General features: G+C 40.5%; 1 protein-coding gene across 21 annotated transcripts in view; it reads left to right on the top strand.

Moving 5' to 3' along the window:
- The first annotated feature begins 621 nt into the window (after window positions 1-621).
- The window catches only part of PTPRK (protein tyrosine phosphatase receptor type K), a 397,365-nt gene continuing 371,979 nt past the window's right edge, over window positions 622-26,007 (top strand). For 6 of the 21 annotated variants that reach the window (XM_064649541.1, XM_064649542.1, XM_064649554.1 and 3 more), the window contains exon 1: window positions 709-1,129. In XM_064649541.1, coding sequence (XP_064505611.1) covers window positions 1,018-1,129 — 112 coding nt within the window. In that variant the 5' untranslated portion in view covers window positions 709-1,017. Of the gene's footprint in view, window positions 1,130-26,007 lie in introns of all 21 variants that reach the window. The other 15 variants (XM_064649536.1, XM_064649533.1, XM_064649537.1 and 12 more) reach the window with 6 other exon arrangements.

Genomic DNA, 26,007 nt, shown 5'->3' on the forward strand with positions numbered 1-26,007 from the left:
TCTTTATTACCATTCCAATTCCGATCAATGAGCCTTTACTGGCATTAGAAAACAGACAAGTGTTGCCAAAGAAAGCAAAAACGTGAACCCTGACTCGAGGATACAGCCAGGCTGCTTGATGTGCGCTGATAACTCCACGCTTGTCACCCGATCGATACCGCGTTTCCAAAAGCGGGATCAGCCAGCATATCCCGCCCGGGGCGGGGGGACTTTCCCCCGTAACCAGCACCCGGGACCCTCCGCCCCTGGCCGCGCTCCCTGCCCCGACCTCCCGCCCCACCAGCTCAGCCGGCGCGCTTTCCCTTCCGCCCCTCTCCGCCTCCTCCTTCTCCTACAGAAGCGGCAGGTTCTCCCCAGGCGGGGGGACGAGAGCGAGGGGCTCGCACAGCCACCGGTAGCGGCTCCTGTGCCGTGCTGAGCCGAGCCGAGCCGCGCCGAGCCAGGCTGTGCCGCGCCAGAGTGAGCGGAGAAGAGTCGGGCCGAACCGTGCCAGAGAAAGCAGAGCCGTGTCGAGCCGAGCCGTGCCAGTGAAAACAGAGCCGTTCCGAGCCGAGCCGTGCCAAGGAAAGCAGAGCCAAGCCGAGCGGGGCCGGACAGCACTGAGACGATCCGGGCAGCGCCGATCCCATCCGAGCCGGTGCTGCCCCCGCGCCTGCAGCAGGAGGCGCTGCCGGGCGCCGCTGCGCCCGCGCCGGGCTGCGGGCCGGAGTCCCACATTCCCCGTGCCAAGTGCCGGGGAGCGGGGGTTGGACGTGCGCTCTCGGCTCCTCCCTCCCGCCCCGCTCTCCCAGCAGCAAAGTAACTCCGGAGTACGAGGGGAGTCGGTGCCTCTGCCGCCGCGCTCGTCGCGCCGCAGACGGCTGCCCCAGCGGGCGGCCCCGGGGCCAGCGGGCGCCCCTCGGCGCGGGGGTCTCCTGGCGAGGCGCCGCGGCGAAAGGGGCGGGCGAGGCGCGCTCCGCCCGCCGCCGCGGGCCGGGGCAGCCCCGGCCTCTTTCAGAAACTTCTCCGCAAGTCGGCATGGGCAGGGGGGCCGGCGCCGCCGCCTCGCTGCCGCTGCTGGCGGCGCTCGCCCTGCTGGCCGGCCGCTCGCCCGCCCTGCTCGGGGCGGCCCGGGCCCAGTTCTCCGCAGGTGAGTTGTTGCTCGGCGCCCAGGTAAGGGCGGGCGGCGCGGCTGGGTCGCGCCGTGCTCGGGGTGCGCGCCGGCAAAGGAAGGAGAGAGGGTTGCGGGGGGTCGCGGGTGGCACTGCTCCGGGTTCCCGCCCCGAGGAGCGGCGGTGGGGCTGCAGAAGGGCCGCCCCACACCTCCATCCCCTCCGCTCTGCGGGGCGCGGTGCGGCGGGGTGGGCGACCCGCGCGTGTGCTGCCGGCGCGAGGCTTGCAGGGGCGGGCAGAGCGCGGGCTTCGGGCACCTCACAAACTCCCCTTCCTCCTCTCCTCCTCCTTCTCCCCCCCGGGCAGCCTCCCAGGTGCCGGCGGTGCTGGCGGCGGGGCCGGAGCTGCTCTCTCCCCTTTCCCTGCTCAAACTTTTCCCGGCATCTCCCTGCTCAGCGCAGGGGGCGCAGCCCGCGGGGCGCCCCGGCCGCTCCCCTCGCCCCGAGGCGTGGGATGGGAAGGCAAGGGGTGCCGCTGGCCAGCGGGATCCCCCCCTTCCCACTCGAAAAAAAGATTGGTGGGCGAGAAAGGGGAGGGAAAGCACTATGTAGGGCCGGCGTCTGTTTTGTTTAAAAGCTGAGAATTTCTTGCCCCTTCCCCCGCCCGGCCCACGGCACGGGGTTTTGCGGAATTAAAGCCCTGGGGGCCGGGCGGTGGGAGCTGCGGCCGGTGCGGCAGTGAGTTGTTGGCCCCAGGAGAACCTCGGGGCAGAGAGCCCGGGGCTGAAGCGGTCGCTCCGGGCAGAGGGGGGAGGCAGCATCTCCTGTGCTGTGCCGGGGCGATGCGGGGCAGTGGGGGGTCGTGTGCGGGACCCTCACCCCCACCTCCTCCTTTATGAAGCACCCTTCGTTTGCTTGGGGTGAAGCTTTATCGTGAACGGATTCTTCATATTTTTTACGGTGTGAAGTATCACGCGAATGACCAGCTGACTAGCTGAAATAGAATTCAGGCTCTTATTTTTCTTTTTCTGGTTTCCCGCTCCCTCCCCTCCTCCCCCCTTTTAAATAGTACTTGCAATTGCACCGGGTGCATTAATTCGACAGGCATTTGAAGCCTTTATCATAGGATACTGATTTGAAAACTGCCATTAATAAAAGTATCTGCACTCATGAGACTTCGAAGCATGGTTTTCATAAGGATTGATGTGTAGTTAGGGGGCTTTTTTTTTCCTTTCCTCTTGGTTCTCCTATAAGTTAGTTTTTAATTGAGACATGTGAGATGTGTCGTTGATTAAGAAATGTGCTGAAGCAATGCTGGTCTGAACAGATTACATGCCTCCTTATGTGTCTGACTTCGGTGTGTATAATTTAATGTCTGAGTATCAGAATTGTAAAATTATGTAAGCACCTACAAGCCCTTTACCACAGGAAGGGAAATGTACCATATAGCAGCTGGTATGTTATAGGAACAGGTAAAACAAAATATTCCCAAGCATAATATCTTTTCATTCAAAACCACAGTGAAATCAGACCAGTGATTTTTGCTTTACTCTGACTCGTCAGACTAACGTTAACACCAAAGGTAACACTTACGTAAAGATTTTTTTTATGAGCTTGTTCACTGGTGTAAGAACAAGTAGGAAGTTCTGATAACTTATATGGTCCGTGGTATTTTATGCTGAAAATGTGGCATGCAGCCCATTTTAGAATTGCAAGTGCAAGCAGTCAGGTTGGTACCGTGGGGTATGTGTTAGGTAAGTGGAGAAGAATGTTGAATATCCTTCTGACCAGACCAGGTGAAGCTTGTTGAAGAGTTGAAGAATTGTATCTAGGAAACATGAGATTTTGTGTGTGTGTGTGTGTGTGTGTAGCATGTCAGCAGATAGAGACTTTAGTTTCTATTGCCAAGTATCAAAAATGCTGGTGTATTGTACCAGTTGGAGGTTTATTAGTTGGAGACACAGACTTTTTTGAAGCTTTAGCGAAACAGACTTGTCAGTAGCTGGTTCTTTCAGTGTACTCAGCTTAAGGTATGGTTCTTGGGCTTTTATGAGATACATTTGATATCTGCAAGTAGAACTGTGCCCTACTGAATTTGATAACTAACACAAATTTTGTTTTTGTTCCTTATAATAAGCCAGTCCCTGAAGTGTGTGTCTGTGTGTGTTTGTGATCCTGTTGATGAGACAACTTTATCCTGGTGTTAGTGAATGTGGAACACAAAGGTTTGGATTCATATGTCTGTTCCAGTGAGAGCCATTCTGTAGCCTACAATGAGATATTTCTGTGTTTAGTGCACACTGGAGCATCTGTTTTCTTCCTAGTCATCTCTGCTGTTTAACATGAGTGCTGTTTTTCAATCATCTTTTTTTGACTGCCTTTCCCACTCCTCACTTTAATATTACAGCCTGTACTTTTCCAGGTTAAACTGCGTCTAACTAGTTGTCAGCTTCCTTTTTATTAATAGTCTTCTTGTCTGAATTGTAAGAATTTTAAACTGTTAATTTTTCTTTTCATTTATGAAGCTGTTAATTCAGGATGGACCTTTCACAAATCTCTCGCATTTTAATTTGATTTTTATTTCCTCTTTATGTTGCTCTGTACTACTCATGAGCATGAAAGATTGCCAGATATAGAATTCTTCATTAAAATTTTGACATGTTTATTAAGGGTCTAATCAAATTATAGAGTATGAATTTCTTGGCCTTTTTCAGGAGCTGTGTGGGATAGTTTGTTTTCCGTTCTTCTTCCTAACATATTCTGTGAAAGCGAATGAGAAAGAGCAGCAGCAAGTTAGGAAAAGGAACAAGATACATCTTGTAATTTGTTGCAGTCTTAGAAATTGTGCTTGTATATCTTCTCCGGCCCTTAGCACATAATTGAAATATGGTATTTTTTGTCTTTCTCCACAGATTTCGATTGAAAAAACCCAAGCAAACAAATCCCCGAGCAGCTTCTATCTGTGTGTCCCCCCTTCCTCCACCTACCTCCTCCCTGCCCCAACACAGCCATAATCCTCAGTGTAATGTTTTCTGGTCTCTGTAGATTGTTTCTTTACACCGCTGCTTTCCATGACCCTTCAACTTGGGTGCGTGCCTGTCAGAATCTAGGCCAAAATGTTTTGGCAGTGTGTTCTCTGTTGAAGTCTAGCTATTCCTTATATAGCACCTCCTTTCATCTGCAACTCCTACAGTTTGATAAAGAACAAGTTCAGCTTGTTTTCACAACTCAATCACTTGAAACTTATATTTCTTGAATATTATTTTTAGCAATTTGCATGTTTTCAAATTTGAAAAAAAAAACCCAAGGAAATATTTAAAAAAATTTTTTGAAGAATGCTGCTGGCTTGTCAACTAGCTCATAGAAATACGCATTGCACTGCCTCTGATGGTGTCTGTGCAAGTGTGTGGGTTTTTTTAATACTAAATAAAAGTTATGAGGATAAAAACTGTACAAGTGCATGAGCTTACCTGAAGCTATTTAACCACGATATTTCAGATCATAGGGATAGTTAAGCATAAAAAGAACTGTATGTTTTACAAGTTCAAGTCATTTATTAGGGTAGGTATTCCTCAGACTTTCTCGTGCAAAGTCATTATTGTCACAAATAAACAGACAAGAGTAAATATTTCTAGGGTAATATTTTTCCCTTCCCCTGATAAAATAGTTAGATTCTCTCCCAAAGGCTGGCTATAACTCAGAAATTTGATATGATAAAGTAGATGTTATTTGTTTTATAAAAAATTGTCATTAAATATACTTAGAGAAATATATGAAAATCATAGCAAGCATATCTATTATTTGTAATCATGTAGTAGGAGAAAGTGAGGGCTTTTTGAAAATGTTTAAAAATACTTGGAAGTAATTAAATCAGCCCTTTGCTGCCAGAACAGCAAAGGTTGCTTCAGTCTTATTTTTTCCTTGAATGTGCTACAATTTGCATGTGATATACAGGAGGCACTGGTGTAAGTAGGCGTGTATGTATAAGAGACTTCTCAGTAGCTTCTCCCCCCCCCCCCAACAAGCTGCTAAAATGTATTGACAAATTATATGGAAAATGAGTGAAATTAAAAATGAAATTGCTTTCTTGCTTTCACCCCCTCCTTCTCAAATATTTTCCTTTCCTTTATATATTCAGGTCCTTCCATGGCACTGTTGGTTCACAGATCACTTGTTTATCTGTATTTTCAGATGCAAGATTACATTTAAAAAATCAATATAAATTTTCTAAGTGGAACTTAACTGATTCAGATGAAATTGGAAGCACCCAGAACATGATGACCCCCGAAGTCTTGTTTAGTCCCTTTTGTCTGAGAAATCACAGTACTGCTTAAGAACTTTGGTAGTGATGTACACAGTGCATCTTAAACCAGGCAGATGTCATGCCCTTGTTTAAGATCTACTTATGATAATTAAAAATAAAAAATAAAAGAATCAGAAGGGGGAAAACTGCACATGATCAGGTGAGAGGTCCACCTAGCCTAGTATCCAGTCTCTGATGGTGGGCACTCAGGGAAAGGGGTGTTTGGCAAGGCGAGTGACTTCTTTGGAGTGCTGTCTGTCCACAGAGACAATGTGTTGCTGTTTTATACTGTAAGTGGATTCTTGTAACCACGATCGTGCCTAATGATGTATTCAGCCTGGATTGTTTTTAGCATTTGCCTCACTTTGTGGCAAGGAATCTATAGGTTGTGTAGAAACAGCTTTGTTTTTAAAATTGCTGGTTGTATTTCACATATCCTAGCTCTTGTATTAAAAGATGATTAATCATTTCTTCCATTTCATGCCACACATGATTTTTTCCACCCTGTCTCAACTATTCTAGTCAGAAAAGTCCAGTTACAGCCACTTGCTATGAAGGTACCATTCCATATCTTCTTTTTATCCTTTCTCTTCTCTTTCTGTTCCAGTTCTACATTGCTCAGAGTATCCAAGACACAGCTGCCTGATGGATTTATATAGCACTTAATAATGATTTCTGTTCCCTATCTATAGGGATAGTGATCATTCCTGTCATATGCTTGGCTTTTTTGACCATTTATCTCGCTTCTGGTTCTGAGCTGACACTTTTATGGAACTACCCATTTCATTACTGAAGAGTTGAGATATTGCAGTTAAGTGATGGACTGTGGGGTGGCTGTGTCAGTGGACTGCAGGACCCTTGGGAAGGAGAGAGTCTTTAAACTTTGAGTCCGCCCTTTTGGAGGGTGGAGAACTTTTAAGCAAGGCTCTTGAAGAGCCTTGTTTGGGAGAGATACCTGGTTAACGCTTACCACTGTGGTTTGCCTCTTTCTCTTTTCGAAATGCTCTTGTTAATACAAGTGAGTTAAAAAGAGTTTATCCTCTTCTATGTAAAGATTGGCAGTATCTGGATTAACATGTAGAGAGATCTGCAGCACTGCTGTAGAGTTGCTTCTTGCTGTGGAGTCTTTATGGTGTCTTTGTATGACTGCTTTAGCTGGTAGACCTTTAGGTCATCTTACCTCCCAGGAGTTGGATATGTGACTGAGTGTCAGCTTTGCTTTACATTAGCATCTATTTTGATGAAATCTCTACTCTTCCTTTTGCAACAAACATCCTGTTGAATATGTAATAGGAAGCTTCCAAAAAAATCACTGATAGCTGAGTCAGTCAGGACACACCTTGTGTTTTCATGTGCTGGTGGAATCCCATCTGTCATAGCTTAGCATTGTCATGAAAAGATGCCTTTGTAGTGCTGTTCCCAGAAGTGTGCACTCAGATTTGCAGCTTCAGTTGCAATCTGCCAATGCTATTAAGCTAATTTAAATTATGCTGCCACAGAGGGGGGCATTTCTATCACTTGAATAGCTCTCTGGTCTTTGCCTGTGTTAGATCTGGCCACCATGTGGCCTGTGGATGAGTTGGCATAGCTTTGTGTGAATCTTCTTGAAGGAAAGATGGGGGCTTGGGATTAGTTCCCTTTTAGCAGATGTGGAGCCATTTAAGTTTGATGTATGGGAGGATGAGGGCTTATGGTGGGAAGGCTTGGTTTGACAGCTGTAATTGCAGTGCAGCTCATGTAAGGTGAATGTGGCACTGTTTTGATCACACTGGCTGAGTGCTCTTCTCACCACGCCAGCACTTTGTTCACCCAAGGAAGTACAAGGAGCAGGCAGGTGAGCATGGATTGGGATGTGAAGAGAGGCCCAGTGCTCCCCCCAGGAGCTAGAGGGATTAGACTGGGTGAAGGTGGTTGATGCTGCATTCTGGCTGACTGTACACCAACTGATGGCAGGGTGCTAGTGTTTCTGACATGCATCTTTGAGTAAACTGGACTTAACTGTGTTCTTTTGTTATAATAGATAGCTAAGGCATTTATTACATAAGTGTATAAATAAGGATTATGAGGTTGTTGTGACACCCTGTTTGGGGCACAGCAGGAATTGGTTTAAAGCTGGGTTCGGAATCACATCTTTCCATGCGTGATCTGTCCTTCCCCATCCTGTGGGGTGTTTAAATAGGTCATAAGACATGTGGATATGGGTAGAAGAAGAAAAATGGCCATGATTTCAAAAGGCCAGGGTGAGCCAGTTGAGGAGCGGTAAATGGCATTGGTAAAAATTTTGTATCATCTTGCTGACAATAAAGTCCTGCTGTACCTAATTTTGTAGGTCAGATAGGCCTTTACCTTGTGCTGCTTCCTGGTAAACCTTGACTACAAGTGGCTTTAAAGTAGTAGTTTAAAACTATGCAAATGACCCAATCTGAAGTCACCTATAGTGCATTGCTAATGTGTAGTTTTGAGTCACAGTCTGCTCTTACCAGGAAGCTATATAGTTGAAAGCTGTGTTTGCATTTTCTAGTCATTTTGTAAATATTAGAAATTATTAGAAACATACTGAAGTGTTTTTCTAAACAAGAAGTTATTAGTATCTCTGTCAACTCAATGCTCTGTTTAAATGAACAAGCAAAAAGCTGCTTGCCTTCTTTTAAGGGACTTATTTTAGTTGACTTAATATCTGACACATTTCTCTGTAAATAATCTGCATTTGTCCTTTGAAAGGTAAAAGCTAAGTACTGATCAGTGAATGTGAAACAAGTTTTTAGGTTTGCTTTTTGTTAGTGAAATTTAATTACTGTGGAAGTTAGAGGTTTTATTCACAAATATCTACATGTATTTCAGTTAAGAACCATTTATTTGTTGATCTAACCATATCTATTTTGTGATTTGTCATGGCCAAATCTTTACCTTAACAGCCTTTGCACTGTTTTATTTTAAAAAGTCTAAAATATCCAACAGGATCTAATATATTTCTTAGTAGTGAAACAGTGAAATTATGTCAGAGTTTTTTGGGTTTTTTGGTTTTTTATGGAAGACCGCACATGAAAAGTTCTGTGAAATTGTTAACCAAGATAATTTCTACTGTTGACAGATAAAGTGGTTGTAGAATTGAGACTGTAGAATTGAGCCTCAACAGAGGCAATATATCCTTAAAGCACTGGGTGGACGATGAGGAATTTGATCAGGAAAATTTGTTGCAACATCTGTAAAACGTATCTGTACTCTAGGGTAGGAACATAGCATAAGCATATAGCAGGAAGACCCACTGTAGAGTAATAAATGACATATAAGTGATACAATAGTCTCTGGTTAAAAACATCTGAGTATCCTTATAAAACAGGGAACAACGCTGGCCACTGCCAAAAGGAAGGAGGTCTTCCCAAAAGTCACAGCAAATGTTACAGCAATGGGGCAACTTTGTACTGATACCTTGGAGTCACTTTCTCAAGCAGAATAGGCTGCAATTATAAACTTATTTTCCTGTAGTTTTAAAATCTGGGACTGCATTAGGGTTTTTTGCTGGCATAGCTATATTTCCTTATAGATTTGTGTTTTTGATTTCCCCCCCCCCGAAATTACTCAATGGTAGGTGTGCAAACAAACAAAAAACTGTGTGGATGAGGTCTAAAACAGATTTGCTTGTCTAATAGTCCAGAGGGGACAAAACAAAACCAAACTAAATAAAACCATTTTCCATAAGTCTGAACTAACTTTTTACATGTAAAAACTTGTTTTAAACTAGAAGGGGCTGTGCATGGGCTTGTCAGGCATTTGTTCTCTTAAGAAGGTCATATGTTTATGAATTAGCTCATATTTACAATAGTACACAAAGTATATGCCCCAGTAAAAGATTTGAGGGACTTAATTTCTTCAGGATTGGTGCTGTGAAAAAATTAAATTGTTTTCCCAGTACTAAGGGTAATATGAGCTTATTTTTGTTAGCCAGTGTATGAAAAATTGGACCCTTCATTTTGTCAGAACGTCATTTACTTCTGCTACTACTTACTAAAAATATGTGATTATATTTACTGAGTAGCAAAAGAAGCCATTTCTCAACTAACATGTCATAAAATTAATTTTACTGACTTATGAGACACTATTGAATACTTTAAACCCAAGTTCTGTTGCAATTAAATTATGCTATGTTCATTCTAATTATTGCACACTGGTTACTCAATTTATTCTGCTTTCTTTTGTAGGTAAACACTTGTTCTGTAACAGTAAAAATGACTGATGAATATTAACCAGAACAGAAAAATACTATGAAGAACAGTTGTGGCTGTAGTTCAAATGAATTCAAAACTGCTCAGAGTTAAATTTTTGACTGGATAACTGACTTCTTGAACTATTTTTTTGTATTACTGTTTCCCAATAGAGTTTGTGTTTATTTGTGAGTTCTATAGTGCAGTTATGATATCTGTTCTTTTAAAATGATTTATGGTTTTAAGTAAAAAAGAAAAAAAACCTTTGAAATTTTAGGCTGCTTTTGTCTTCTTCCCTACAGTGAAAAATTAAAATTATAAGACCTGGTAGAGAGTTGTCCATTAGAAAAATGCTCTCATTTGATATTTTGACACTTCATTATATGGTTAGCATCTCTATGTGGTATTAGGCTGGAGTAAGATCAAAATGTCTTAGTTTTCCTAGTGTTATCCTGTTTGCCTGTTCTTTGTAAATGTGAAAGCATTTATCAGACATGAGAGTGCTGAAGAAATGTGTCTGAGTTTGTGACTTCATACAGCAGAGATAAATTCTCTGTGCTGACTGCCATTACTGTACTTAAAATGCTTTGAAGGGACGATTTCTTAAAATCTACTAACCCAAAATACCAAAGGCAGTTTTAAATTTTGTTCAACTCCTGATTCCTTTGAAGAAATGCATTTTTACAATTGTAGAAGATACCTGGAAAAAATACCTCTCAAATTAGTATGCTTAAATCTGCATGTTGCATATGTTTTAAGTAGACAATACATGCCAAACATTGTTGTGTTAACTTTTCACTGCGATTTGTCATAAGTTGTAAAGACGAGATAATGGTGTTGACTTAAAAATAATGTTAAGTAGATGAAAAAACTCCAAGTAAACTCAGAACTACCCAATGCTCCCGTAATCCCTTCCCCCATCCCTGTAGAAAGAAGTGGATTATCATTTTCCCACTGTTCTCATGATCCTTGACCCCTCCCCCCAGTTTTTTTAATCTCCTTGTCTGTCCTTGTGTTTTGTTGGAAGAGTTTTATGTCGATGTTAAAGTTTTGTGCCATAAGTGAAGGGGAAGGCAAGGTATATGAGTTTCCTTACTCAAAAATGGTTAATCAGTATAAATATCATTAGATTGTTCAGGAAGTTTCTGTGTTCCTTTGCTTAACTCCTTAGCTGTACATGTCTTTGTTGACATGACAGTGTAGTTTGGTGCATTCCACGTTCACTTTTCAGGCTAGAAAATCTCCAGTTAAAGAGGCTTTCCACTCATACATGAAATGTAATGAAATGGTCTTTTCAGTTTTTTCCTTATTCGATTCAGAAAAGCCAAACAAATATTCTTTTTGCAGTTAGTTTTTACTAGTAATCTGTCCCGACTCAACTCGTGAAAATACTAGAAATCGCAAACTCATTCCACAGGCTTATCAGCTCTTCAGCATGTGAATGTTTTGTGTGTGTGGTCTTGTTTAGTGCAAAAGGTCTATTTATATTAAGTTTCTTGTATTTGTAAATATCTGTGGGGTTGGCTTTCCTTTCTTGCCACCTTTTCTTCAAGATAGTATGATAAACTATTCACAACCCCCACCCCCAAGAAAACCCTTCATCTATTTGCTCTGTGTACTTAAAGCTATAACGTATGTACATATGTAAGTGTGAATTAAAGAAAGACTATTTGCAGGTGAGACCAAAACCCTTAGTGTATGATAATCTGAGTTTCTGAATCAGTTGAAATGAAGCTTGGTAATGAAAGGGAGTACAATTTCCATGGTAGACACAGGCTAAACAGAGGGGTGTAATGTCATAAAGATTTAAAGACTTTTTTTTTCCTCTTGTCATTTTTAATTTTATTTTTTTCCTTTTTTTTCTGACTTAGGCAGCTGAAAACTGTCAGTGAGAAGTTGTCAGTCAAATTGTTTTTTTTCTTTTTAAATATTAAAAGTTAATATTTTTAAACCAATTCGTTTAGTAGTTACTGACTTTGGATGCCATTAATAGCCAAGCTGGTTAGCTTTTTCCTTTCATAAAGTTAGTTCAATGATTTAATGCTTTGATTCACCTTGCATAAGTGGGAAGGTGTTGCATTCCTAGGTGGTGTGTTAGTCCTAGTGCTTTTTTTTCCCATTTTTTTTCTTGTGTTTTTTTTTCTTTTTTCTTTTTTCTTTTTCCTTCCCTTTGAAATCCCTGTATGCTGATTTGGTTAAATACTGCAGTGTAGGTTAACAGCTCCTTATGAGTCATGCTGAAGGCATGAAGTGCTTTCAGGTCTGCAGTTCTTTCCAGGGATGAGTGAGTTCCTGGCCAGTTTGTGTATCCTGTTGTCTGCACAGCAGCAGTTAACCATTAGACTCAGTTTATAAGTTGTTTTAAATGCATTGAAGTAAGTTTACTAAACAGCTTTTTTTTTTGGTGATAATTGATTCCTCTGGATCACCTATCTGTATTTTTTTCAAGTTTATACTCTGGATGTTCAATTCTTTTGGTGATTTATTGGTGTTTCTGTCAACTGTTGAACCAGGAGTTGTGTAAAGTGACCAGCATTTGGGAAGGGCAAGATTATGCTCTCATTTAGAGAGACTGCACAGATGTTCTCTATGAGCATTCAGAAGAGGGGAATCTGTACTTTACTTTCACGTTGATAGAAACCATGTATTTTAAAATCTTTGGTCTGAGCTTTATGGGCTATGTGATGAGGCTGTGAACCTGAAAAACTATCATTTGTGATTAATAATGACGTTTGCAGACCCTAGGAGTACTGAAATAATCTGTTGGATTGCTTTGCTTGCATAGTGATGGTATCCAGATGCTAAGTATAAATATCTCTCTCTGTTTGCTTAAGCATGGAAATGGGAATGAAAACAAGTACTAGACAGTTTGTGTTTCTGGGAAATAATTTTGGCCATCCATCTCTTCAAACAACTATTCTTCACTTGTCACCTGAAAGCAACCTTAAATAATCCATGGATGAGTCTTATTCTATGATAATGAAGTTAAGAGAATTAGAAATGGAAGTGAATATTTGAGTAAAATAACAACAAAAAACCCCCTACTGAACTTAAACGTGAAGCATTTGCATTGTGAACCTAAACAAACCCAACATTAGCAACTGAAACAAATGCCAAAGAAAATGCTCAAATTTACTGAGTTTCTATATTAGGCAGTCCCCAGAGGACACAGGAACAAGTGAATGAAGTTAGTAAATGTTTATTTATCTCTGCAATAAAATAAGAATTTTATTCACTCTTGAGGTGCACTGCAGTACTGATGTTGTTTACCGAATAGACAGTTTTTTAAGTTTTTACCAGATACTGTTTCCACGTCTCTGCATTTGTAGTGCCTGCAACAAAGCTGTAGTGGAAATTAGTTTTGAAGAATTTTTTGCCATGAAGACCACTTTGAAAATGGGAATAACATAATATACTCTTAATTTGATTTATGAAATAGAGGGGAGGCATAAGTGCACTATTTCTTTCTTGTTATGTCATTGAACTCCAAATACTTATTTTTAGAGGACTTCTCTTAAAGGAAAAGCAACTGCTCTTTTGTTGGTTAAAGGACAAATGTAGGTCCTGGGATCACAATTTTGTAATAAAACCCCCCTTAAAACATAAAGATCCCAGATCTTCTTACATATTCTTCCATGTCATCTCAGTTATTGTCTTGTGGCTCAAGATTGAGTCCCGTGATGGTGTCAGCCTTTCAGCTATGAAAACAAAACAGAAGATTTGAAGAAGAAAGTGTAAAATTAAACAGGGGTGGAAGGGTCTGTAAATCCATTGCGAAATTCTTGAAGTTGATGAGTTTCTTCAGAACTGTGCCATCAATGAGGAGGATGGCTTTTTTTTTTTTTTTTTTTTTGATAAGACACAAAATGTGGACTGAGAGTGGAAGGAAGTTAAGGCCGTCCTTGTTCTTGCTCTTCAGCTTTTGGTACTTTAGGAATAACTCATGTTTCATCATTGTCTTGTTACACTGACAGTTGTAGGTGTGTGGGCAGCAATACATAAAATTTTAAACAATGCCACTCATGCTCTATGTTGACAGCATCACCAGGTGAAACAGCACAGAAAAACAAACCAGCATACCTGCCTGTGGGATGAATACCTTCTTGTTAAGATTTCATGGCTCTGAGCTATGAGTAGAGAGGGGGTTTTTTTAATTTTCCTGGTAATTCTCAAGTTTCTTCCATGCTTCTGCTCAGGTTTTGTTTTATTGGTGTGGGGTTTTTTAAACTCCCAGATCAGGGTACCTTTATCTTCCAGTTTACTATATTAAAAAGGCCTTGTCAAGAAGGACTCCAGGTAAAACTGGTTTCTGTTTATTTCCTAATCCTTTTTTGAGACATTCTGCATCCAAGATGACTGTGTCTTGTTTATCACAGTATTCTTCTTGACCTTCTTTTATATTCTCTCTTATCTGCTTGTTTACTGTATCCCCACTGTAGTAATGAAGCATCTGATTAAATTTGCATTTCTTTGTGTAAGAATTAAGAAAGAGAAGGCAGTATGGGGCCTCAGTATTTAAGCAAAATGGGTCCTTCTTATGTAAAGTATTACTTTGGCTATGTTTAGGCCCAGAGAAGTTGCTATTTCCTTACACTTTTGAGTTGAAAACACAATTAAAAAAAAAAAAGTGGGATTACTGTCATCTGTCAGGGGAAAAAGTAGAGAAAGTGTAACAACATTAAGAACATTAGAGTTGCACATATTAAAAATTTCAGTCTAAATAAGTTGTAATTAAGAGGATTTGCCTTTAGCAGTATAAAAGATAAACTACCAATGATTGTATCTTCTATGTAAATGTTCAGTAATTGATGTATAGCTCATAAGTGGACCCAGGGGCTGTTTGAGGAATGTGTTTATACATGGTAAAATATATAAATACTTCTAGGTTCCCTGGAGTATTTTTGGTTTCTTTCATATATGATTGATCAGTTTACCTAAGACATTGAGTAGTTTGTTCTCAGACACAGTTTACAGATTCTGGCTTGATGAAATGTTATAATAGCAGGAGATCAAGTGTACAGGCAAAGAAGATATTCTTAATGGGGAACTATAATCAGTGTTTGAAAACTGGCTAATGGATTGCAGAAGATAGCAGCCTAGCAGACAGACAGCCATAAGGACAATGTATGACAGTGCAAATGCATGGTAGAATTAAATGAAATCAAACCTTGGATAAATGTTCGGAAGTGTAATTCAGTTTGCTTTCCAGAAAGTTTTGAATTGAAGGCTTGGATAAGTAGGAAGGCATCCTTTTTTAATTTAAGCTTTTAACTTGAATGGCTGTGAATATAAACATTAAAAAATAATTTCCAAAGAGAAAATAATGCTGTGTTTGGGTAGGGTTGTCTGCACACTTAGCTGCACGGTATGTTGTTCTTGGACTCTTATGAACTGCTACAGCAGGAAATTAGAAGAATTTTGCCCATTTTATCTGTGACACTAATATCTTTCAGGACAATTCTGTTTTTCTGTGTCTTAGAAAGACTATGGCTGTATCTACGCTGACAAGCAATTTGGTGCAATAGATGCTGACTTGAAGCATTAGGAAATGTGAGACACTTGGAACCATTGCATGTGGTGCAGCCAGGCAGGAGTACCTCAGATTTCATGATCTTTTCCTGTAGGCTAATCATGTCTGGTGTCTTGTGTTCCTACGGATCTCATGGTACATAGTCTACTAACTTTGAACCAAGCTTCCCTGAGAAGTGTCGGAGCACTTCAGATGTGGAGTTTCTGGTTTGCTCTTCTCTGAGTGTGGTGGCAAAGTTCATGTGTACAAGAACTGTGCAGAGAAACAAACTAATGGTAAATAGAGGTAATCAGGGCATTTATTTTCCTTCTCTTTTGAACCAAAAACACAGGTACAGCTTATTAAAAAAAAAAAAGAAGGTAGAACATTAGAAAGGCTCCCTACAGGAGAGTATATAAAAATCAGTGGGATAAGAAGTTGAAGAGAAACGCGCTCTGAAAAATTAGCAATATTTTTGAAATCATGTCTCTTGCCCTTTCTACATGCGTCTGTGTTGTGGTTTTAATATATGACTAGTAGGCTTTTCAAGTGGTGAGCTGATAGGAGACTAAGATAATGATGATGTGTTAATTTAGTGATGAGCGTTTTCAAGGCAGAGAAGCAAACCTTGCAGGGAAAACGGAAAGTTTGTTTAGATAGTGACATTAAATACCATATTCGTATAATGCTCTATGGTCGGTGTAAAGAGCAAAGATATGGTCTCAAAGTGTTTGAGGTAGATGTCATGCAAGCTGAAGATCTCTGTTGTCCTCTCTGAGATTCTGTTGCCCCTAATGAGACTTTTATTTGAGATACCTGAAATATTTTAGGCTCGTGATGTTCCTGTGATTTCTGCTGTACTACACCCCTCATTTTGCACAAAGAGGACTGGACTCCCAGAGACTTGATTGTCAATCAGAAAGGGTGAGGCATAATAAGGCATTATGCTTTAATTTCTTATGTTCTAACTTATATCCTAGTTTGTTACATAGGTGTGGGGTTATCCCATCCTGCAATGGGTGAGTGAAAGTACATAAAAACGAGGCTGCACAAAATTACACCTCACTGAGAGAACTAGTCCTTAATAAGGCACACAGTCTAAGTGTGTTTGCAAGTAGTGTTGATGGTAGTAATACCTATTAACAATGACCCCAATAACATCTCCACCTGGCAATAACATCAGTTATACTACAATGATTTTGAGGTTAATGGTTGGTAAAAGGAATCAAACCAGTAGTTTTCCTGTGAAAACCTCTGAAAAGAGGCAGGGAAGGGAGAGAGAAGACTTGTTGAGAAGAATGAAGTAGAATATATTAAACCTGAAAGAGGAATATGAATCAGAAGAAATTAGAATTAAAATAAAAATTGACCAGAAGGGGGGGAGCTGTGTGCTAAGGCCAGCTGAGATGTCTGCCCCTATGGAGATTAATATCTCAGTATGTGTGAAGACTGTGATCTGGAAATGAGATTAAAACAAGAATTGACCAGAACTGGGAGATGAACCATTGCACTTCACAGACATGTCCACCCCCACGGAGATTAATATCACACAGAATAAGGAAAATGTGATTTGGAAAAATGATAAACATGCATTCACCATACCAAGGAGATATCTTATAGGACATGGATAGGAAAAAGCCTTGACTTTATTTCAGAGACCAATGCTCTGTTGTCAAATAGATTCTTCCAAGGCCATTTGAACATTTTACTTTAGCAGACTTAGCAACAAAACTACTATTGAATGTTTTATTAATGTTGCAAAGCAAATTGCGGCAAGTTCACTCTTCTCATATTTAATCCTCTTTCTTACACAGTAACTAATAAGCAGATCAGATTTCTGATTAAGCAATGGAGGATCGGTGTCATTATTGACATATGAGACAGTTTTTTCTAGCTCTGTCATTTCAATAGCTCCTGAAAGCATGGAGTTTCAGAGGTTAGATTGCCCTTTAGGAGGAGGGAAGTGCAAAGTTTTCACAGTTTATATTTATCTATTAGAAAACTGTGTAATTTTTTTTTTTATTTAGCACTTCAACCTTTATTTAGCACACAATCTTTTTTCAGAAAAAAGGTAGGTGTGTGCTTACTTCGAATTTATTAGGACGAGTGACACTTTCCTTTAAATGCCAACTCTTACTCAAAATATTAGAAGTCAGAGAGGTAAAAGTGTATAAAACTAGTCATCTCAAAATACAATTCCAGATGAGATATATTTGGTTACACATTGGGGATATCTGATGATGGAGAAAAATTTTCATTCTTCCCCTGCGTCCCCAGTTTTTAGCATCAAAACTTTCAGGTGTATAGGTTTGCTTTAGCTAGAAGTCATGTGAACTATCAAAGATGTGTGTTTCACTAGGTACTCAAAAGAAAAGCATAATTGTAATTCATGTTATAGTTACAATGCCTGTGCTACTACTCATTCCTGTCTCTCAATTTTCAATGCCAGTTTTTTAATGGAGGATGACCTGTGCTCCTGTTTCTGATGGGGACTGTCTGTTGTTGAAGTGGCACAATTTACAAAGTGAGTCATGGCATCTCTGTCTTCTACTGTGGTAATAAGGACATATGGTATGTTACTGCAAGCCAGAATAGTTTGGGGTTGATAATTTAATTTTGAACGGAGTTGTGAAGGGCATCTGGAGCAAGAACATCAGTGTATGGGCCAATGTCACCAGGAGGAATACCTGTGGGTGCAGGCTGCATAGTGGCTGGGTGATGGCCATGAAATAGAGGGATTTGGGGTTGATAGCTGGCTGAGTACTTGTGTGGGGTTTGCCTGCTTTTGTGGGGTTTTTAGTTTGTTTTTGTGAGCAAAGTGAATGGCACATGGGCTGCACTGAGAGGAGTGTAGCTGGCAGATTGTGGCAAGCTGTTGTCCCCATCTACTCAGTGCTGGTGAGGTAGGTCTGCAGTATTTTGTTGGGAATTGTAACTCTTACCCTCTCCCAGGTCAAGAAAGCATGTCTGTCTGACATGGGAAGCTGAAGTCTGTTGAGAAGCTGATGAAGTTGAGAAGGTTGATGAAGTTGGGGCCTGGATGGTGTGACCTAGATGGTGTGATCTATAAGGGGTACCTGAAGGGAGCTCAGCTTCTTTGGTCTCAAGATGAAGAGTAAGGGGATAATCTTAACAGGAAGTTGCAAGAACTTGAAGAGTGATTATAAAGATGACAAAGCAGCAAATAATACAGCAAATAATACAGCAAATGGCAGTACATGCAAATTGCAGCTTTGGAGGCTCAACTTGGGTACTATAAAACATTGCTCATGTGGAGGAGGGTGATGGAGCAGAACACACTGCCTGGGGCAACCTAAGTCCATGGAGGCTTTCAGTCCTCAGCTAAACAAAGCTGTGGCTGATGTTATAGTGTTGGTGATAGTTCTGCTTTGAAGGGTGTATTTGGCCTAGATTGCCTGCAGAAGTGCCTTACAAGCAACACTTCTTTGATTCTAGTAGAACTGTAGGCTGCAATTTCATAGGGTGTGGGAACAGGTCGATGCAGGTTGAAAATGCTCCAGCCTGGCAGAATGGCTGGTTGGTCTCTGCTCCAGAGAGACATTTTCATAACCTTTGCTCCCTCTCTGAACAGTCAGACTGGATTTTTTTGTTGTTATTTTATGTGAAGTGATACATTCATAGCCAGCCCAGTACCAAAGAACTTCCATAAGTTTTTGTTGGAGATGAGGAGTGGGTTTGCAGAAACACATGCACTTTACTTTTTTTTCCTTTTTTTTTTTTTTCTTCCCTCTAACTATGTGAATTGGGCAAGATTTATGGTTTTAATGCAGACTCACTTATAAACTTGAGTTACCTTGCAAGTCAAGCATTAAGACAGCAAGGGTTTGGTGCTGAACTGCTTAATCTTTGGTAAGCATAGCTCTACTAGGAAGAGGATGTCTTTAAGTTCTTCCATGTGATTTCAACTGTTCCACAAAAAAGGCATCTCACAGTTGTATTTAGCACTTGCTGAGGTGAAACCCCTCATGCCTGTTTAACCCTTGACTTTTTAAAGGAGGTGGCCAAGTGAGAAACTGCCTTTCCATCTGGGAGGGCACCTTATGTGACGTTTTCTGACTAGCACAGAAATTCCTGTAGATACATTACTCTGTGTTGTTAGGCTTTTTTTCAAAGCATGGGTGCAGGTGACATATGTGCATATGTGACAATAAGGCCACATTCAAATTAAAAATGAATTTAAAACAGTTTAGTTAAATCATGTTAAAATTCTGTGTGGGTTGCTTTCATTCAGTATTAAAACGTCGTATTAAAATTCAGTTTAGTATAATTCACCTTAGGAATGGATTAGGGTAAATTGGATTAAAGTAGGCTAATTCTGGAAAAAGAGTCTACACAAGTTTTTCCAAGTGAAATAAAATTACTTCAGAAGTAATTTAGACTAATTTTCGTTGTTCCAATGTTTCATCCTATGGTACATAAACACTGTTGTCAAGATTAAAATAAGATAGGTATATAATTCAGCCCTTCTTTGCTCTGCTGAGCATAAACCTCAAGTCACCGTTTTTTAACACTGAGCCTCTGTTTTATCCTTCTCTTTTGGGAAGCCTCTGAAGGCCCTGTTGAGCCTTCTTCCTTGGTGTATCAGGGAGGTACATTTTTCATGTTCTCCAATGGAGTTATGCCAGAAGAAGAATGAACTCAGATGATATATTTTGCTTATTCAGGTTGAGCTGTGTAGACAGGGTAGCTTTCAGGACAAGGCTGCTTTTAAGGATATCAGTAAGGCAACATGTATAAAGGGGTGTCTGCAACAAAACAACAGTCTCTTAACTAAAGCTGTGGCATAAAGGTGTATCAGCAAGAGTGATACGTCATTTGTGCAGGGCTTTCATTGAGACTGGGTTGGCTGTAGCCTCAGAAATAATTCAGATAGCTAAGGTCCCCAAGGCATCCAGTGATCTGTTTTGGGGCAATTTAAGAAAATGTTATCCTTGACTGTCTGCTCCAGTGATCCCTATCAGAGCCTGAAACCAACACAGAGAGGGAAGTGTGTCCACTCCTTTGTGACCACAGTTGACAGCTGTGCTTCTGCCGAGGGATTGGTGAGTACAGATGATGTGCTGGGCTGTGACATCCCCAGCTCCCATTCCCAGTTTCTGTGGGCATAGCAAAGGGGGGGACTTAACTCCTTTGGCTGCTTTAACCAAATCCAGTGGGAGTTGGAGCAGTGAGAGTGCTGTGTCAGCAGATTCTGAAAGGGATTAGTTTAAGTCTCCTTGAAGCTGTGTGCTCTATTATAGGCAACCTTCTCATGGTTAAAAACCCAAGAAACAAGCTGCTGCTTACCAAGGAAAACATGCCCCCTTTCCCAAACCCTCAAACTCAAAGAACCCACAGAATGGCACCTTTGTGTATGATGTGTTTGATGTGATGTATACTAGTATTTGGGAAACAAGCTTTATTCATAGTCAAAACTTTTTAAGCTAATATATTCAGATTATTTGGTATTTGGGAAAAGTAGTTTACCTGTTCATGTTTGTTTTAATATGTGATAAAATGAGTGAGGACTTTTTTGCTGAATTTAGAATCTGAAACAGAAGGAATTTTTTGTTCTAGAAGTACAAGGTTTGTTTTCTTTTTTTAATCTAATTCTTAAAAATTAAAAAAAAATGTATTTTTCAAGGAAGCTCCTTTCATTGTGTTAATTTTAACCATGCACTGAGTATGTCTTCAGGTATGTCTTTCTCTATCTGCCTAGTGACTTAACTCACTAGTTCTGGTAGAAGCTCATTCTAAATGGTACCGTAGCTAAGATGGCTAATCATGCTGCACTTTTTTTTTTTAGCAGGAAACATTCAACTTTAAACTGTTTATGATCCTAAAATCCTATCCTTTTACCAAAACTATGAGCTGGTCCTACAACAACCAGAACTTCAGTCTTTGTTTTGTAGAAGGTCAGTACAAAATTTTGTAGTACTTTAGTGTAGGTTCAGTGTACAGTTTTAATATCCAAGTAAATAATTTTGACTGGCTATTGTGTTGCTTAGTGCTTAACTAGAAGGTTAAAAAAGCAGATTGGGTTCTCTTTTGCTTAGCTGTCACAGAATTCTTCAGCAATCCCTATGGACAAGACACCTTCTGTCATGTGATGCTCGCTACATGTTGTTACAACCCGGTTTAGAAGCTCCAAGCTACACTTTTATTTCAGGCTCCAAGAGATTTTGCCCACACAACCTCTTGCAAAGCCTTTGATTCTTCGGTGCCTTGAGTTCACGTCCGGAGAAAAATTACACATTTTTCTCTAAGAGATTTCTTTTAATTTGGTGAGAAAATAGGGGTTTTGGCAAAAAGGGTTTAACAGAAATAACCTGCAACTTCACAGAAGCATTACACTTGATAGCAAGTTACTAGGAAAACACCAACCCAAACTTAAGTGAAACATCACAACTTAAGTGAATTACAGACAAGTTGTCCACAAGAGGAAGGAAAGAGATTGAGAGGAAAGAATAAAGACAGCAAGAGAGGAGAGAAACATAGTTACCACTGTGAAGGTCACATCTTGACAGGTCAGGAGGGCAGAGGCCAAGGGGGATGGAGACCTCATGCCTGTCTATTCATAGACTCTGGCTATTGTGGCTGCTCCCTTCAGACAGGACCTTTGGCTCAATGCCACTCACTGTCCCCCTAGCCAAATTGAGGGGTGCCACAGCCACTTATGGGCTCCAGGGGGTGTGGTGTGGGCGGGTCACCAGGTGGACCTTATTGACAGCCCAGCCACACGGGTTTCCCTGCGCTGTGCTCTGCACGGGTGCAGCTGTGTTGGCTCCAAGCCTAAGCCTAGCCCCTACCCAACACCCCTCCTGCCCCCCTGACAACACGGTTTATTTGACCCATCAGTCAAATAATCTGGTGAGATATGAATCTGGTCTCTGATACATGTAAAGATCACTCTTAATGTCAATTAATTAATATTGTATTTACCATATTTGAAGGAATAGTCTCTCATTTTAAATGCATTCAGTTCAGGATTACATACTACTAATCTTTGAGACTGCTGTGATTGCAGGGCTTTGCTCTCACTTTCATATCCCATGTATATATTATTGTGTGCTGTCTGGCTTTGTTGTGCCTCTTTTGCATGTTGTAGTTTCAGTCTGATGAAGAGTTTGATGCACACTCTGGAAAACTGCACAAGACTGGCAACTTGTAAAATAGACACTGAGGGCAAATATGCAGATAATCACAAATGTTTGCTTTCAGGTTTTGCTTTGAGAAAGATCATGAGTTTTAGCCATTTCAGATGGGGGAAAAAATCCTCTCTCCCATTGGTTGCTGCTAACATCTCCCATTGAAGTGATAGTACTGTTGATCTAGATATATTTTAGCTTTTTACTTTTTTTGTACAGTATGTTGTTCCTGATGACTCCTTGCCATTCAAAGACCAGAATTAACGATAATCCAAATGCTTTTTAAATAGAAAAAGACAATATCAATGAAAATAAAGAATGAGAAGCCCAAAACAATGGAAGCACCAAAGTGAGGAGATTGTGTTTAGTAAGATGCTGATTTTTTTTTTTTTAATTCTGAGTTTTTCCCACTCTCCATGATTTAAAAGAAGTATGAAGACAATGTTAAGACGCTACTTATTGGTCTAGACCTTTGAATCCCATTCCTAAATGATGCCAGTGTTACGTTTTGCTGAACATCCTTGAAAGTTTTACAGTTTCCTGGAATTTCTGGGAAAATACTTCAACTCTTAAAGGGTTTTTCTTTTTTCTCTTTAAACTGACTGTGCTTAGATAACTTAAGCAACTCCATTCAGAGAATACTTCAGGACTACCCAAAGCAATTGGCATAAACGTTGTGGTTTCCAATTAAAACTTCTCATTCCCAAGAAAAATCTATCCCATTTTTGGCTTACTATTTTGAATGAAACAAAAATTTTTACACTTTTAAGACTGCATTTGTAAAATAGTTTCCAATATAGTGTGTAGGCTTCCATCTTGCTAGTGAAGACTGGTTTGCTTAGAAGGATGTCAAAACTAGATCAATTGAAATTCAATGTAGTTTTGTGTATTGGAGATTGTTCTTTGTAGGATCTGTAGCTTTCCTTGGATTCTGTAGTGTTAATATGTGCTGCTTGGATGAGTTAACACTGCTGGCAGTTCAAGTAGAAAGAAAAACCTAAGGAGAAATTATGTTCAAGTGGGTAGCCACTTGCAATATGATACCAGTCTTGAAATTCCTAGAGCCAGATTAGTATGATCTGCTTTATTCCTACAAATACGGACCTTGGGGCTTTCTTCATTGTCAAGTAAGTACGTCGAAGTCACAGTTCACTGCAGAGCCATATGTGTTATGTATATTATGTACTTCTAGATTAAACAAGGAGGGGAAGAAATGAGAAGTGCGAATGTTTTTCTTTTCAGGCTAGCTTCTAATGTAGAGAGAGAGGCAATTTTGTAGAGCACTTGGCATTGTTAGATGAAAAACTAAAAAAAAATCTGCTTACGTTTAGGAACATTGGTACTTTATTTCCCTTTTTGTGTTTCTAGGAACATCTTAGTTAAGCAAGAAATCTTTCAAGCATTGCTTTGGCAAGGTTGTTATACCTGTTTTCACTGAAACTATATGTGCCTCTTTCTGTAACAAATTTATGATTTAAAAATGTCTCTCCACTTTTTACATGAGACAAGGACCATTTTCAAAGTTTTCAATATAGTGCATGGATGTATCCCTATATAATTTTTTCTTATTTTCTGCATATTTGATTATTATTACACCTCCACTCTGTTTTGTCTTCTAATTCTTGAGCACTCATTCCAATTGCTTTCACTAATGCAAACAGAAGGGAAAGCAGGAGTGAAACCGTGAGTAAACTGAAATGGTTACTTTTCATGCTGGCTAGTTGAAATTGTTGTATACAGGTGCTATGTTTCTGTGCTTTTCTAGGGTAATCAACTGCAAGTTGAACTCCATCATGTGGCTATAGATTTGTCTGACCTAATGTATAATTTGGAGCTGGTTTTACAATGCATTTTTGGGACTTATTGGAGCGTTGCTTCCGACTTGGCTGAAGTTTGTCAGCATCTGGAGGCAGGTGCTTGAGGTTCTTGGAGCTCCTCTGACACAGAAACTTCAGCAGGTATGAGACTGCCCTGGCACCAGGGATTTGTGTTTTTGCCTGTTTCCTTCAGTATTTCTGTGACCTTCCTGCTCAGCCAGCTGTGAGGGTGGTAACCAACTTCCCTGTAAAGACACTGGATAAAGAAGTGGGAAGAGTCTAGCTGAAGCTTCTGACTTGTGAGCTATGGAAGGTAGTATTACTCATGGTAGCTTTGGGCTGTCATGAGAGTTTAGGCTGAACTTTACATACAGGTTTAGTGCTCTGGAAAGTAAGTGGTTATGGTAATTGTGTCTTCAATCTTACTTCATTTCTTTGAATGGAATGTGGAAGTAAGGATTTTTTTTTTTTTTACTTCTCCTCATGCTTGAGTAGATTTTGACTATTGTCTAAATAACCTAAAAATGCTAACACATCTGAGTTAACATGGCATGCAGTCTTTCTTATTCTAGTTTTCCGTGAGGTAGGGTTAGGAGTCAATTCCTTGGCAGCTGACCTGAATTGATGCTTCTCTTGGCGCCTCTCTTTCCCCTTTCCTTGACATGAACCTGCCTGCTCTTGGTTTGCCAGTCCAGCCTGATAATCCGGCAGGAACCTATCCCCTGAGGTGCCACAGTAAGGGAGGGCCAGGAGCAGTGCTGTGCCACAGGAGGTGATCCTAGGAGCTCCAGATCCCTGGCTTTGTGGCTCAGGTGAGCATGAGTTACCGGCACAAAAGGTGGAGGCCAAGGTCGATGTGGCCACTAGGTAAGGATGATGAATGTTAAATCATGCCCCTAGGTTTTTCCTTCATCTGTCATTCTGTTTACTGACAACTCTTCCAATCTTTTTCTCATCAGACATGTCTGGGTAGCTTTCTAGGGCTTCAGAGTTAAGGCTGTGTGTTTTGCTTTAGCTTGGGTTGACTGCCTGCTGTTGGTTAGAAAGGGTGAAGTGCCCACTCTGTTTCCCTGGGCTCCCTGCAGTTATAGCTGCAGCTTAAAGCTTGGAAATCCTCCAGAATCCTCTATCCACTTCTGGGGGAAGAATGCCATTTATTTTATTCTGAAACACTGTGCAATGGTTGTTCCCATCAGTCCTAAATGAACACCAAAAAATTCTGTCCTCCCATATTCAGCTGTATGCTGGATTGGCCAACTTAAATGCCAGTATTTTCTGTAAGCCTCCTCTATGAAAACATCCCCATACTTCCTGTGTTATGTCTCCTGTGGCCTCTTTGACATTTTATTAATATTTGTTTTCAACTACTCAAAAAGTTTACAGTATTACTTTAAAGGGATTTGCATGCTTGTAGTTCTGAAGTTATTTTTCTCCTATGATTCAAGTGGTAAAAGGTCAGAATTGGTAATCAAATCTACATTCCTTACTGGACTAACTTAGAATGTATGCTTCCCTTTTTGTAAATTATTTTGTACTTAGTCTGTTTGTAACTTTTCTTGGATAGAATGCGGAAAACTTTTATAAGCATAAGAGTGCTATAGTTAGTATGCCAGCATGCTGGATGTGTTTTTCCTATAGCATTTTTTCTTCCTAAGTAGTCCTCCTTTAGTGTTAGGCAAATAGGGAAGTAGTCTCTTACTGATGTTACTAATTTCATGCTGAAAGACTTGAAAAGGACAGGCTATTGACAGGAGTGAAGTGAAACTATTTAATTTTTTAAATCAAGGTAACTTTGAGATCCCTCTGGATGACTTTAGTCCTGTCTGAAGGTTTCTGCAGTCATTTTATTCAGAAATTTGAAACCAAGGATTATTTTTGTAAAAGCAAATCTGTGGTTTGTCATTGTAGCTTAGTGAGTTGTTTTTCATAAAAGACTG

This window comes from Pseudopipra pipra, chromosome 3 (assembly GCF_036250125.1).
Source record: "Pseudopipra pipra isolate bDixPip1 chromosome 3, bDixPip1.hap1, whole genome shotgun sequence".
Classification (NCBI taxonomy): Eukaryota; Metazoa; Chordata; class Aves; order Passeriformes; family Pipridae; genus Pseudopipra; species Pseudopipra pipra.